This window comes from Lathyrus oleraceus, chromosome 1 (genome assembly GCF_024323335.1).
Source record: "Lathyrus oleraceus cultivar Zhongwan6 chromosome 1, CAAS_Psat_ZW6_1.0, whole genome shotgun sequence".
Taxonomy (NCBI): domain Eukaryota; kingdom Viridiplantae; phylum Streptophyta; class Magnoliopsida; order Fabales; family Fabaceae; genus Lathyrus; species Lathyrus oleraceus.
In genome coordinates this window covers 397,948,998-397,963,290 of record NC_066579.1, presented here as the reverse complement: position 1 = coordinate 397,963,290, position 14,293 = coordinate 397,948,998, and the positions used below count along the sequence as shown (strand labels likewise).

The following is a 14,293-nucleotide window of genomic DNA, read 5'->3' as shown; positions in this document are numbered from 1 at the left end:
TTATTTTTTAATTTGACTTGAATTTTCAGTTGACTTCTTTATGATCGATGTTTGACTTAGAGATTGCTTATGGAAATTGAAGAGATCTTTTGATCCTCCCTTGTTCATCTCATATGCCATGTATTAGAGGCCTTTAACCTTGATTTTATTTGGTCCTTACCTCATTTCCTAATTAAATTATTCAGTGGACCCTTCGTGTGCATATTTTCATCTGTTTGATTCATCTGTTATGTTTTATACTTGTTTCTCTCATTCATGCTTTCTATTGCTTGATTACTTAACATGCTCATACTCCCATAAATTGTTTAAATTCTCCATTATTTGATTCTTTGGTTTGATTATATATTGTTTATTTATCCGATATGATTGATAACTGTTGCCTACTTGTATAATGTATGAGGCATATATTCTTATTGTTTGTTTGCCATGAACAATCCCCATTCATAACAAATGTACCCCTCTCCCATAAAGTGTATAATATTTATTTCTTTATTTCTTTAGCCACCTGTTAATACAAGAATTAAAACAAACATCCGATAACCATTTCAAAATAAGATCAAAAGCTCGATCCAACGTCAAGTAATCATTTTAAAAACTTAACAGAACCAACACACATTCATCCATCCTCTTGTAAGTCGATTGCCTCAGGCATCGCCATCTACCTGTAAGTCGATTGCCTCCGGCATCTCCATCTACCCTTATCCGTAACTCCTCTTCGCACTCCATCCTTCGACTCTTGTTCCGTTTAGGTAGCACCCATTAGGTAGAACCCTTTGTATGATAACATAGGTAGAATTCCCCTATTCTTTGCATGCTAACATTAGGTAGATGTTCCCCTTTGTAAATCCTAACACATAGGTCCATATTGCATGACAACTCTAGAGTAGAGATTCCCCACTTTTAGACCTTCCGTGCGTCTCCGATCTTGTGGCATGTCAATTCGTTCCATTGCAAAGAGGTAACTGCCTAAGACTCGATCCAGCGAGCTGCGACACCTACTGCTAGGACGTTGAACACACTGCCCACCCTCCTTTGACACAGCTGGTGTCCTCTTTTGTAAGTCCATGTTCAGATGGAAATCCTTAACCCCTAGTTAGTCGAACTACGACAACTCTGATTCTCATGTTCAGATGAGATACGTAGGCACGAGACGCGATGTCTTGCCGAGTTTGACTGACGACTAACAACTAATCCTTGCTTGCTTTCGCCCTTGCTGCGATTCTTTTCTCTCGCCCTCGTTGCGATCGAGACCGTCCCTTTCCCTTGCCCTAGTTGCAATCGAAACCCTTGTTCCCCTAGCTAGCCGAACTACGTTTTGCTCTGATTCTCATTCCAGATGAGATACGTAGGCATAAGATGCGACGTCTTACCGAGCACACTTACCTTTAACCCATAGGTAGCCGAGCTACGAAGACTCTGATTCTCATACTCAGATGAGATGCGTTGGTAGTGAATGCAACATCCTTGCGAGTCATTTTCTTTTAACCTTCCTTTTAGTAAATAGTACTTTAGATATACCTACACCCTTTAGACTAGAACAACACTTATGAAAAGGGCTCCCTAGGAGTACCTAGGATGTTTTGGGTGCTTAAAACCTTCCCATTGCATAACCAACCCCCTTACCCAGATCTCTGACATTTTTACTAGTTTTTGATTCGATAAAACTTTTAGGTTTTTGTTCGCTTTCTAACCACTCCTTTGAATAAATAGAAGTGCGGTGGCGACTCGACTTGTATGGTTTACCTTGGATTTAGTCAATATCTCTAATGGTAACGAATACCCCGCTACACTAGGTGACACCCCAGGTCCCTCTTCCATGGCTGGAAACAAGCAAGGAAATATCCCTGATAAATCCCCTCTTCTAAATGACATGCATTATGCTGATCGTGCCATTAGGAATCTAGTTACTAGGATTCTAAGTGAAGGGCATGAAGTAAAAGGGGTTTCTACCCCTCTGTCCAGAAGGGACCCCTCTCCTGAGGAGGAACCCCAAGCTGAGAAAGATGATGACTCATCTAGATCAAAAAAGGAAGTGGCTGCTGAGGGGCTGTGTTCTCTAGGTAAAACCCTACCTAGCAAGAAACCAGCAAATATGTCTCAGGAGAATATTATTGACCTAGAGGAAGAAAGCTCTGAAGAAGAGGATGATTCTTTGGTCCATCTTGTAAAACCTAGTGTAGCTGAGAAACTGAGGACTAGAAAAGGGAAAAGTGTGGCTAAAATGAGAACAACAAGAAGAGTGAAAAAGGTTGCTGGTGTAGGACCCTCAAAATCTTGGAGTAAAGTTGAGGTTAGGAAAAGGAAAGAAAGAGACAGTTCTGACTCTGATGACGATGTCGAAGACGATGTCCCAGACATCTCCCCTGCAAAAAGGCAGGTTGTTAAGAAGTCTCCTGGAAAAGTTGTTGCTGTGCACTTAGACAATATCTCCTTTCATTTAGAAGATGGTGCTACAAAATGGAAATTTGTCATTCAGAGGAGGATAGCTGTTGAAAGAGAGCTTGAAAAAGAGGTTGTAGAGGTAAAAGAAGTAATTAATTTAATCAAAAATGCTGGAGTAATGAAGACTGTGGTTGCTCTACCCCAATGTTATGAGGGGTTGGTAAAAGAGTTTATTGTGAATATCCCTGAGGATATCTATGAAAAGAGCAGCAGGGAGTTCTGCAAGGTGTTTGTAAGGGGAAAATGTGTGAAATTCTCACCAAGCATTATCAACAAGTTCCTAGGAAGAGGAACTGATGGAGGAGTGGACCTAGAGACTACAGACAATGAGGTCTGTAGGATTATTACAGCTGGCCAAGTTAAGGAATGGCCTAGTAGGAATCACCTATCAGCTAGCAAGCTCACTGTCAAATATGCCATCTTACACAAGATTGGTTCAGCCAACTGGGTGCCTACTAATCATATCTCTACCATCTCCATTAGTCTTGGAAGAATCATTCATGCAATTGGAACCAAGATAAACTATGACTTTGGAAAGTTTATATTTGATCAAACCATCAGACATGCCTCCACAAATGCTGTGAAGTTGCCCATTGCCTTCCCATCCATTATTTGTGGTATTATCTTGAGTCAACAACCAGGCATACTCAATACAAATGACATTCCAAGCAGAAGAAAGCCCCCACTATCCATTCATTATAAGCTGTTTGAGGGAAGTCATGTAAATGATGTTGTCATGACATCTTCCAGAAGGGAGCCTGCATCTCAAGGGAGCTTAATTGATCAACTAAAAGATACCTGCAAGGAATTGGATAATGGTATAAGGGTGGCCAAGGCAAGAAAAGAAGCTTTGGAGGTTCTTATTTGTAGCCTGGAAAAGGAGGAAATGGAGAAGGCTGGTAAGGATTCAGATGCAAATACATCAAGAGAGAGGTCAAAAGCCCAATCCAATGGCAGCTCTGAAAGCTCTGAAGGCTCTGAAGGGGAAGGTGATACTTCTTCCTCTAATTGATGGTTTCCCCCCTTTTGTGTTGAAGATTGAAAATTCTGTGAGGTGTGTTGTTGTGACTGTTGTTTTGGAAGCTGTTCTGGTGCTGCTGTTTGGATGTTGAAGTTTTTTTGTTTTTTTTGGGAAAATGTGTAATTTGTGGCAGTCCTCATTGATGCTTGTTTGTAATATTTTGGGCTCTTGATGAGTTCCTTGGATTTGTTCATTATCCCAGCTATCACAGTTGTGAATGATGATGGTTTGTACTACCTAACTATTATGTTTTAACATGTTTAATGTTATAACATCTGATCTGACATTCTCTAATAGACTAATTGACATTTATTTTGTCTAATTGGTCACCTTTGGTCAATTTTGACTAAAAAAGGGGAGAAGTGTTGATGTGGAAGCAGTTGTGGAGTAGTGAGATGTATGTAGCTGAACTGAAGGACAACTATTTTTGAAAGTGCACAGGTGTTAAAATAGAATGTTGTTCTGTTTACAGATGTCAAAGGGGATGTATGATATGGTGCACAGGTGTTGATGTTGAAGCAGATGTCAGAATGTTGTTCTGACTGTTACAGGTGTTGTTATGTTCATGGAGGTTGTTTGATGTATGCACAGATTTAGGGGGAGAAGGAGTACCCTTGTACATTTGTGTGTCTTACTAGTTGCATCCATAACTAGTAATTCTGTTTCTGTTGCACAAATTTAGGGGGAGGAGAAGTACCCTTGTGCATGTGTGTACTACTAGTAGCTATATCTAGTAATTATGTTTGCTTCTACTGCTGTTTAAACTGTTATTTAACTGCTGATAGTTTTCTTGTGAACAAAAAGGACAAATATATGTTTTATCCAAAATTTGCCAAAGGGGGAGTTTGTTGATTCTAAGTGTTGGCAGCAATTTTGGTAAAACAAAGAGTGTTCACAAGATGTTATGTGTGATGTCTTAACATGAGATATCATATGTACTTGCTAGAGCTTAAGAAACATAATCATGCAGGATTGTTTCAGAATGTCATACACAAGGACATGGCATCTGATATGGGTGTTCCTGCTGGAGTTAAAATGGAAAAACATAATTATACAGGATTGTATCAGGATGTCATACTCAATGTCATGTCATCTGATGTTTGTGTACCTGCTGGAAGTTATAAAAGGAATTATGGAATTATGTAGGATTTGTCCAAGATGTCAGACCCGATGTCATGACGTCCTATACACAGAATATTCAGTATGAATGTCTGGTGTTTTGTGATTGCACAATTAATGGCAATCTATGTATGATTGAAGATCTGATTAGCTGGCGAATTCAATCATGGATTACAACCTGATTTACTTATTTTCCAAGGAGATCTAAACAGCTGTTATGAAAAGATTTAATTGGAAAATAGATTTAGGGTTTTCAAGATGTCCAAGCCCAGCTGAAAGCTTCTATAAAAAGGGACTTAGAAAACCTGTTTTACAACACAACCAATACTGAGCGAAATATAGAGAGAGAGCTAGGGTTTGTGTCTGTTTAGTCGTGAGACTTGTAAGCCATCCAAGTCATCTTTTGATGATTGAATTGGACTGATTTGTGGTTGTAATTTGTCACTCTAAAGCTGTTAAGCAAGAGTGTGTGTCTACTTGATCAAAGCTGTGAAGCAAGATCAAGTTTGTGTCTACTTGATCAAAGCTGTGAAGCAAGATCAAGTGTGTGTCTTCTTGATTGAAACTATGAAGTAAAATCAAGAGTGTGTTATTGAAAAGTGTTTTCTTTTCTTAAGGGATTGTTGTTTAAGATCACAAGTGTGATTGTAGGGAAGTGAGTGGGTTCTCATATCTAAGAGTGCTTAGGTAGAAATTGAACGGGTAGAGATTAGGTGAGAAAGACTGTAACTTGTTGAAGTGTACGGAGAGTCTTTGAACTGATTCTATTTTAGTGGATTTCCTTCCTGGCTTGGTAGCCCCTAGACGTAGGTGAGTTGCACCGAACTAGGTTAATAATTGCTTGTGTCTTTTGCATTACCATTTTATATATTTCTTCTGTTTGTGTAACTCAGATATTAGTGTCGTGACATTACCTTCGACATCTCATATATGATACCAAAATTCCAACATGTAAGCTAATGATCCTTCTTAACACAATAAATGCTACATATTTGCTTCAGAAATCAAAATGAAATGACGTATGTATGATGAGTTTTAAAGTGCAAGAATATACCTATTGGATCAAGGTCCAATGCCTCTTCAACACTACTTCCAGCAACTGTTTGATGCCTCTCCTAATGCTTATGAGTTTCCAGAAGATGATTGGAGCCTTTGGTTTGCAGAATGCACGAGCCAAATGAGAGAATGGAGGTTAAGGTTAAAAAGCTCTCAAGAATGGAGTTTTTCTTAGAAATCTTGGTGTGTGGATAGATGAGGCTCTGTCCTCTATTTATAGGTATCCTTGAGGGTTCAATAAGCCTCAAATATCATAAAATAATCATGGCTTATACTGGTTTGCTTGCTTGGTTGGTTCTTGCACAAAACACCAACTGGGAAGCACGACAAAAGCACGGGGGGCTTGGAGTGTTTTATTGAGCTTTGTCTGAAGTGTAGGAGTAGACTTGATGTTTAGAGTTGGTATGTATCAGAGCCAAAGTCATTTGGGAGATCAATGATACTTAATGTTGGGTTAAAGCTATTTTACACAAATGGAAGTGTAACCTTTATGCCAAAAATGGAATGATTCTTTGTGTAATGGCTTGGTTGCTTGGAGAATGGCTCAAAAGTGTGTATGATCTTCTGATTAGAGTGAGATTTATAAGCAAGAAGTACCTGTACTTGTGGATTTGTTTGGATTTGTAGTGTACTTTGGCTTGGAATTTGACTTATGAACCATTACATGAGGTTGTCTTCCCAAATTTGATTCTCTTAGCTCGAGCATGGTAATATCTTGATCTCAGACATTTTGGAAAGATGGAATCATGATCTACAACTTTCATGTTGATAACTTTGCTTGAATCAATCGGGATCTTGGTGAAACATTGGCATAAAGTTGGTCACTTGACTAGGTCAGCATGCTGAAAATTTCACTAAGTGTTTTACCACTTGACAAACAAATGAATCATCCACTTCATGACCCCATATCTCCTTATTCGTGTATTTTCTGAGGTTTTATCACCTAGGACAAAGTTGAAGTATGAAGCAAGGTATTTAATATGATTGTTAGAGCAAAGAAAATGGTGGCTTGGATCATAAGTTATGGCCTTGAAGAGTTGGGTACTTGGACATGTTTTTAGGGACATAGTAAGAATTTCAAATTCTCCATCTTTACCCTTTTTGCAAGTAACCTTGATTTTCTTGACTAAACTTGATCTAATGACTTTAATGATCATATTTTCATAATACTTGACTTGAAAAGTCCATAGTTGACCAAAAATCTTAAAAGTCAAACTTTGACTTTAAGCATCTGTTGACTTTTTCATCAATTGTCTTCAAACTTTCATCTGCTTATGAACCTAACCTCTTGAGCCCTCTGAATTGTATGAGTGGGTTATGAGTTCACATTTGAATACCTTGGATCATTTCTCAAGCCATAAAATCATGCTTTGGTCAAAGAGCCAACATTAAGCTGACTTTGAACAAAACCCTAATTTTGAGTGTCAAATGAATTATGGCTTGATGAACTTGAATTGAGGTGAGTACAAACTTTGATTGTTGATGGAGGGAGACTCTTGGTTACCTTGATAAATTTATGATCCCATTAAGCCTTGATTGATCCATCCCTTGTACTTCTTGATGCCAAAACCCTAACTTGCAAACAAAGCAAAGCAAGATATATATATATATATATATATATATATATATATATATATATATATATATATATATATATATATATATATATATATATATATATATATATATATATATATATATATTTGTGTATTTTTGTGGGTTAGAAAAGCATAAGGACATACACAAAAGTATTTGATAACCTTGATGTTATGAAAATGATACAAATGATAAGGGATCTTATGGGTGAAAATTAGGTTATTACAGCTGCCCCTATTTAAGTTTCCTCCATCCGGAGATATGAAGATTGAAATCTTCGTCTCGACGAGATTGGAGGGACTTAAATATTAAAATACAAAATATTTTATCCTAAGATACCAAAATGATGCTTATGATATGATGCGAATGCAAGACTCTGAATTCCATGGGTTATGATGCCACAGAAGACAAACTACTGCTGGAGAAACCAAGCAGAGAAGAGGGACTAACACCAGGGAATAACACCAAAGGCTACCAAACTAGGGAAAGTGTTAAAATTACTAGGGGTAAAATTAACACTCCACCGGTGCACGAGAATGTAAGTTCTGATAATTGAATGAGAACCAACTTCCAATATGTGAAAAAGGATCCAGTTTCTTCTTTAATAGACTTTCATTTGAGAAAAGTGTGATCATTAAATGGGAGATGGGAACCAATGACACCACAGGGACCTTTAAAACAAATTTCTCCAATAAAGATAAAATAACAACATCTGAATGGAATCTCGTCAAACTTCTCTAGCGGGAATTTTCCGGAGAGATAGCCATTTGAATGAGGATGATTTTTGAAAACAGGCTTACTAGGGAAATTGCCATTAGTTGTTTTTAACTTCACTCTAGAGAAGTAAAAGTGATAATTTCGACAAACTTCTCTAACGGGATTCATCCGGAGAGATAGCCATTTGACGGAAGAGTAATTCATATTTTGATAAACTTCAACTGGGGAATGGACAATCTTCTCGGAGAAGAGACTTCCATCTGTCGTTGGATAATAAATTTCAACCATGATTCGGATTGTAATCCACAAAATGGGTTTCCATTTCTTCTTTAATCGAGTATTTCACTTGAAAAGGACAAATAAACTTCAACAAACTATTCGGGTTGTATGCTTCGAATGAGTCTCAGTTTCTTCTTTAATCAAGACTTCCTCTTGAAAAGGGTGAAAGAGCTCCAACAAACTTCTCTGACAGGAATTTTTCAGAGAGATAACCATTTGGTGAAAGGACCTCACTGGGGATAGACAAACTTATCGAAAAAAGACTTCCATTTGTCATCTAAAACGAAACAAGCTTCTCAAATAAAGAGACCCCCACTTGTTGTCGAATAAATTCCCACACGATTCGGGTTGTATGCCACGAATGGGTTTCTTTTTTCTTTAATCAAGTATTCCACTTGAAAAGGGTGAAAGAGTTCCAACCAACTTCTCTGATAAGAATTTTTCGCAGAGATAACCATTTGATGGAAGAATAAGGAAGTTGATATGTGGTCTAACTTCACTGGGGAATGGACAAACTTCTCGAAAAAGAGACTACCATTTTTCATTCGAAACAAAAATCCGGGAACAAAACAAGCTTCTCAAATAAAGAGACTGCCACTTGTTGTTAGGTAGGGATTTCAAAGAAAGTGTTACAAGAACATTGTTGGGGAACAAAAATCGTCTTTGATGAGAAACCATAAACAAGTTTTCTTCACGGGGGATCGAAGTATTTGAAGGTACAAAATAAATGTACCATCAATCTAGGTTTTTATAGCCTAGAGAGATTCAAAATCAGACCTGTTAGATTTCAGGTTCAATCCAGGAATACAGTGGAGAGGAATAGTCAAACAAAGTCTTCTTAGTGAGGAATGATCTCAAACTGAGGATTTATCCTATCCAAGTATGGGAAGGAAAGCTACAACAAAATCTTCCACGAGGAATAAACTCAATGGGGATTTAGAAAGGGTATAGAATTTCTGCTTAAGGTCGATGGCTCTACTGAAGAAAGGAAGTATATATCACTTGGGGGATAAACGCAACCAAGTTAAGTAAAGCAACACATGGGATGAAATATGAATATGAGCTATGAATTTAATTACGTATGATGTATATGCATGCGTGAATGTGTGTCATGTTTATGCTGACAAAACAGGCAATAGTAGACGAACTGGAGAGGAAATAAACATCTCAGTACAAATGAACACTCAGCTAATCTCAACAGGATGGAAGCCTCACTTGAGATAAAACAAGAAGTCGTCAATGAAGTAAAGTTTCGTCCAAGCCCAATCTTCTCTGGGGATACCAACATAATGGTGCCAAGGGGAGGGAAGGTCTCATAAAGAAGCAAGAATCATCCACTACTGCAATTCCATTGGGGATAATGGCATTATTTTAAGAAAGCATTGAGCTTCACACATTAGGATCCAACCTTTTATGAGATTACTCTTGACATTCCTTATTGTATTCATAAATTAAAAGAAACACACACACACTTCTTAAAAGATAGAACATAATATTTTAAGCTTTTGTTTCAAGAATTTTCTCATCAAAAGTAAAATGTCATTTTGCGAGAAGGAAGTAAAATAAGACTTGCAAACAAATGGATAAAGTCTCGAATTTTATTGAAGGAATGGTAGTCCGCAAATGACGGGACCCCATAGATTATTTACAAAGATGAAAAAAATGGTAAATACAAGAAAAGGCTACATTAAAATGAAATGGCCACTATTCTCCCTATCAACTTTGAAATCCATTGTGTTCGAGTTTCTGGAGAGAGTAATTTGATTGAGAAGACTTTGATGGGCGAGGTCGCTTTAAGTTGATCAAGTCTGGCCTGATGCAGTTACTTGCTATAATCCCTAACTTTTGTCTAGATTGTCCCTTGAGGGTGTCAATCTATCAAGATAATCATTTTCTATTTATGTCTCTAACTTTTGCCTGGACCTCCCTTTCGGGTTTTCAACCCACCGAGACGCTCCTTTTTGCATAAGTTGCCCTTTCGGGTTTTCAACTTAGCGAGTTGTTCTTTTATATATATATATATATATATATATATATATATATATATATATATATATATATATATATATATATATATATATATATATATTTTGGGTGAAGTATTTCTTGATTACATCAGTATTCACAGGATGAGGGAGCTCCTCATCATCCATAGTTGTAAGAATTAAAGCACCACTGGAGAAATCTCTCTTAACAACATATGATCCTTCATAATTAGGAGTCCACTTGCCCCTAGAATCAGTAATGAAAGACAAGATCTTCTTGAGAACGAGGTCGCCTTCTCTGAACACACGCGGTCAAGCCTTCTTATCAAAAGCTTTCTTCATCCTTTGTTGATACAATTGACCATGGCATAAAGCCTTCATTCTCTTTTATTCAATTAAATTCAACTGATCAAATCTACTTTGACACCATTCAGCCTCAGACAAATCTGCTTCTATCAAGACTCTCATTGATGGGATCTTAACTTCCACGGGGAGCACTACTTCAATGCCATATACAAGAGAGAAAGGGGTTGCCCCAGTTGAAGTACAGACGGATGCACGATACCCATGTAAAGCAAAAGGGAGCATCTCATTCCAGTCCTTGTAAGTCACAATCATTTTCTGGATGATCTTCTTTATATTCTTATTCGCAGGTTCAACGGCCCCATTCATCTTGGGTCTGTAAGGAGATGAGTTATGGTGTTCGATCTTGAATTCTGCACACATTTCCTTCATCATCTTGTTGTTCAGGTTTGATCCGTTATCATTAATGATCTTACTTGGAACACCATAACGACAAATTAGTTGACTCTTGATAAATCGGGCCACCACTTGCTTTGTCACATTGGCGTATGATGTAGCTTCGACCCACTTGGTAAAGTAATCAATGGCCACTAGAATGAAGTGATGCCCGTTCGAAGCTTTAGGTTCTATGATACCAATCATGTCAATTCCCCACATAGAGAAAGACCAAGGAGAGGAGATAACGTTAAGGAGAGTTGGAGGCACATGAATCTTATCAGCATAAACATGACATTTATGACACTTCTTCACATATTTGTAGCAGTCAGACTCCATTGTTAGCCAATAGTAACCTGCCCTTAACATCCTTTTAGCCATTGCGTGTCCATTGGCATGGGTACCAAATGATCCTTCATGAATTTCCGTCATCAACATGCCTGCTTCGTGTCTATCCACGCATTTGAGCAAGACCATGTCAAAGTTTCTTTTGTACAACACATCTTCATTCAGAAAGAAGGTACCAGCCAACCTTATAAGAGTCTTCTTATCTTTGTTTGATGCCCCGGGTGGGTACTCTTGTCTTTGAATAAAGCATTTAATATCATGATACCATGGTTTGCCATCAATGAACTCTTCTACGGCGAACACATGAGCAGGTCTGTCGAGGCGCATAACATTTATTGTAGGCACATCATTCCACCGGTTCATAACAATCATGGGGGATAAAGTTGCCAGAGCATCTTCTATCTGATTCTCCTCACGAGGTATATGATGAAATTCACTTTGGTTGAAGAATGTTGACAGCCTCCTCGCATAATCTTTGTAAGGAATCAAGCCAGGCTGACAGGTTTCCCATTCTCCTTTGATATGATTAATCACCAAAGCTGAATCTCCATATACGTCAAGAATTTTTATTCTCAAGTCGATAGCCTCTTCCAGACCCATAATGCACACTTCATATTCTGCCACGTTGTTTCTACAAGTGAATGTCAATCTTGCAGTAAATGGAATATGAGAAACTTGAAGAGTGACAATGACTTCCCCAATTCCATTACCATAAGAATTAACAGCTCCATCAAATATCAAACCCCAACGGGATTCTGGATCTGGCCCTTCACTTGGCAACGATTCATCATAATCTTTTGCTTTCAAGTACATTACATCCTCGTCGGGGAAGTCAAATTGAATGGATTGATAGTCGTCAATTGGCTGGTGAGCTTAATTGTCAGCCAAGATACTTCCTTTTATTTCCTTCTGGGTATGGTACTCAGTATCGTATTCTGACAACAATATCTGCCAACGAGCAATTCTTCCAGTTAAAGCAGGATTTTCAAAGATGTACTTGATCGAATCCATTTTGGAGATCAACCGAGTAGAATGATTGAGCATATATTGACGGAGAGGACGAGCAACTCAAGCTAAAGCACAACAAGTTTTTTCGAGCATAGAGTATCGAGACTCACATTTGTGAATTTCTTACTCAAATAGTAAATGGCATGCTCCTTTCTTCCAGTTTCATCTTGTTGATCGAGCACACAACCCATGGAATCTTCTAATATGGTCAAATACATAATCAAAGGTCTTCCTTCCACCGGAGGAATCAAAATAGGAGGCTCTAACAAGTACTCCTTGATACTATCAAAATCTTTCTGGCAGTCTTCAGTCCACACACAACCTTGATCTTTGCGAAGAAACTTGAAAATTGGCCCACAAGTCGCAGTCATGTGAGATATAAATCAGGAGATGTAATTCAAATGTCTGGGGAATCCTCTGACTTGTTTCTCTGTTGTTGGTGCAGGCATTTCTTGAATGGCTCTGACTTTATCAGGGTCTACCTCAATACCTTGCTGGCTGTCAATGAAGCCTAGTAACTTTCCTGAACGGACACCGAAAGTACATTTGTTGGGGTTCAGACGGAGTTTGTACTTCCTCAGACGTTGAAACAGCTTTAATAAATACTCAACATGCTCTTCTTCGGTCTTGGACTTAGCAATCATGTCATCCACGTAGACCTTAATTTCTTTGTGCATCATGTCATGGAAGAGCATTGTAATGGCTCACTGATAGGTTGCACCAACGTTCTTCAAACCAAAAGGCATTACTCTGTAGTAGAATGTTCCCCAAGGTGTAATAAATGATGTTTTCTCCCTATCTTCGGGCGCCATTCTGATCTGATTGTAATCATAGAATCTATCCATGAAAGAAAATACCTTGAATTTTGCAGTGCTGTCGACCAACATATCAATATGAGGTAAAGGAAAATCATCCTTTGGACTGACTTTGTTCAAATCTCTATAGTCGACACACATTCAAAGTTTACCATCTTTCTTTGGAACGGGCACTATGCTGGCCAACCATTGAGGATACTTAGATGTAATAAGAAAACCGGCCTCAATCTGCTTCTGAACCTCTTCTTTGATTTTGAGAGCCATGTATGGGCGTGTTCTTCTTAATTTCTGTTTGACCGGTGGATATTCTGATTTCAATGGCAAATGATGCTCCACAATATCGATATCAAGACGTGGCATGTCTTGATAAGACCAAGCAAATACATCTGTATACTCTCTAAGAAGATCTATCATCCTTTCCTTGACATCCGGGATGAGCGATGCCCCAATCTTGACCTCCTTTCTATCTTCTTCGGAACCCAAGTTAATCACTTCTATTGGCTCTTTGTGGGGCTGAATGCCCTTTTCTTCTTGTTCAAGTAGCCGGGATACCTCATATGGAATCTCTTCATCACTTTCTTCCTCGACCTCAAATACAGGGAAAACAAAGTTGGGAGAGGCATAGGGTCATTGCTTTCAATGGGTGTGACTTTGATTAATCTGCACACATGATTTATGCTTGTTTTTTAGGATAAAATGATGGAATTTGTATGCAGATATTGAAAGTGATTTTTGTTTGTTTGTTTTAGGTTACCATTTTTTGAAAGGCAAAAAATAAAACGAAATGGAACACAAAATGAACATTTTTATTAATGATAAGGGGAACTTGAAACAAAGCCCAACAAAATACTCTTTCGTCTTGGGCAGAACGAAAGGAATTTTCTTTTTAAAATGACAATAAAATATTACTTAGAAACATGAACAATCTTAGCAACATCAACAACTATCCAATTTTGGCATACCATCCCGTGCGTCACGAAGCTTTGTGCATCCTCCTCGGGGTCTTCTTCAATGACAACATTTGTTTCAGATTGAGTAGGATTGATGAACCCTCCACTTCGGAAAGTTTCTTGAATAGGACGGAGAACCGCGTCTTGTTAAGAAAACTTTGAAAATGTAGGTGAGAAGCCAAGGCCTTCACAAAATTTGTTTTCAGGGAGACTCACAAC

At 38.1% G+C, this 14,293-nt stretch overlaps 1 protein-coding gene across 1 annotated transcript in view; it reads right to left on the bottom strand.

Moving 5' to 3' along the window:
* Positions 1-12,114, bottom strand: part of LOC127110626 (uncharacterized) — a 28,797-nt gene extending 16,683 nt beyond the window's left edge. Inside the window, exon 1 of the mRNA XM_051046155.1 lies at positions 11,428-12,114. Coding sequence (XP_050902112.1) covers positions 11,428-12,114 — 687 coding nt within the window. The remainder of the gene's footprint in view (positions 1-11,427) is intronic.
* Positions 12,115-14,293: the final 2,179 nt, after the last annotated feature.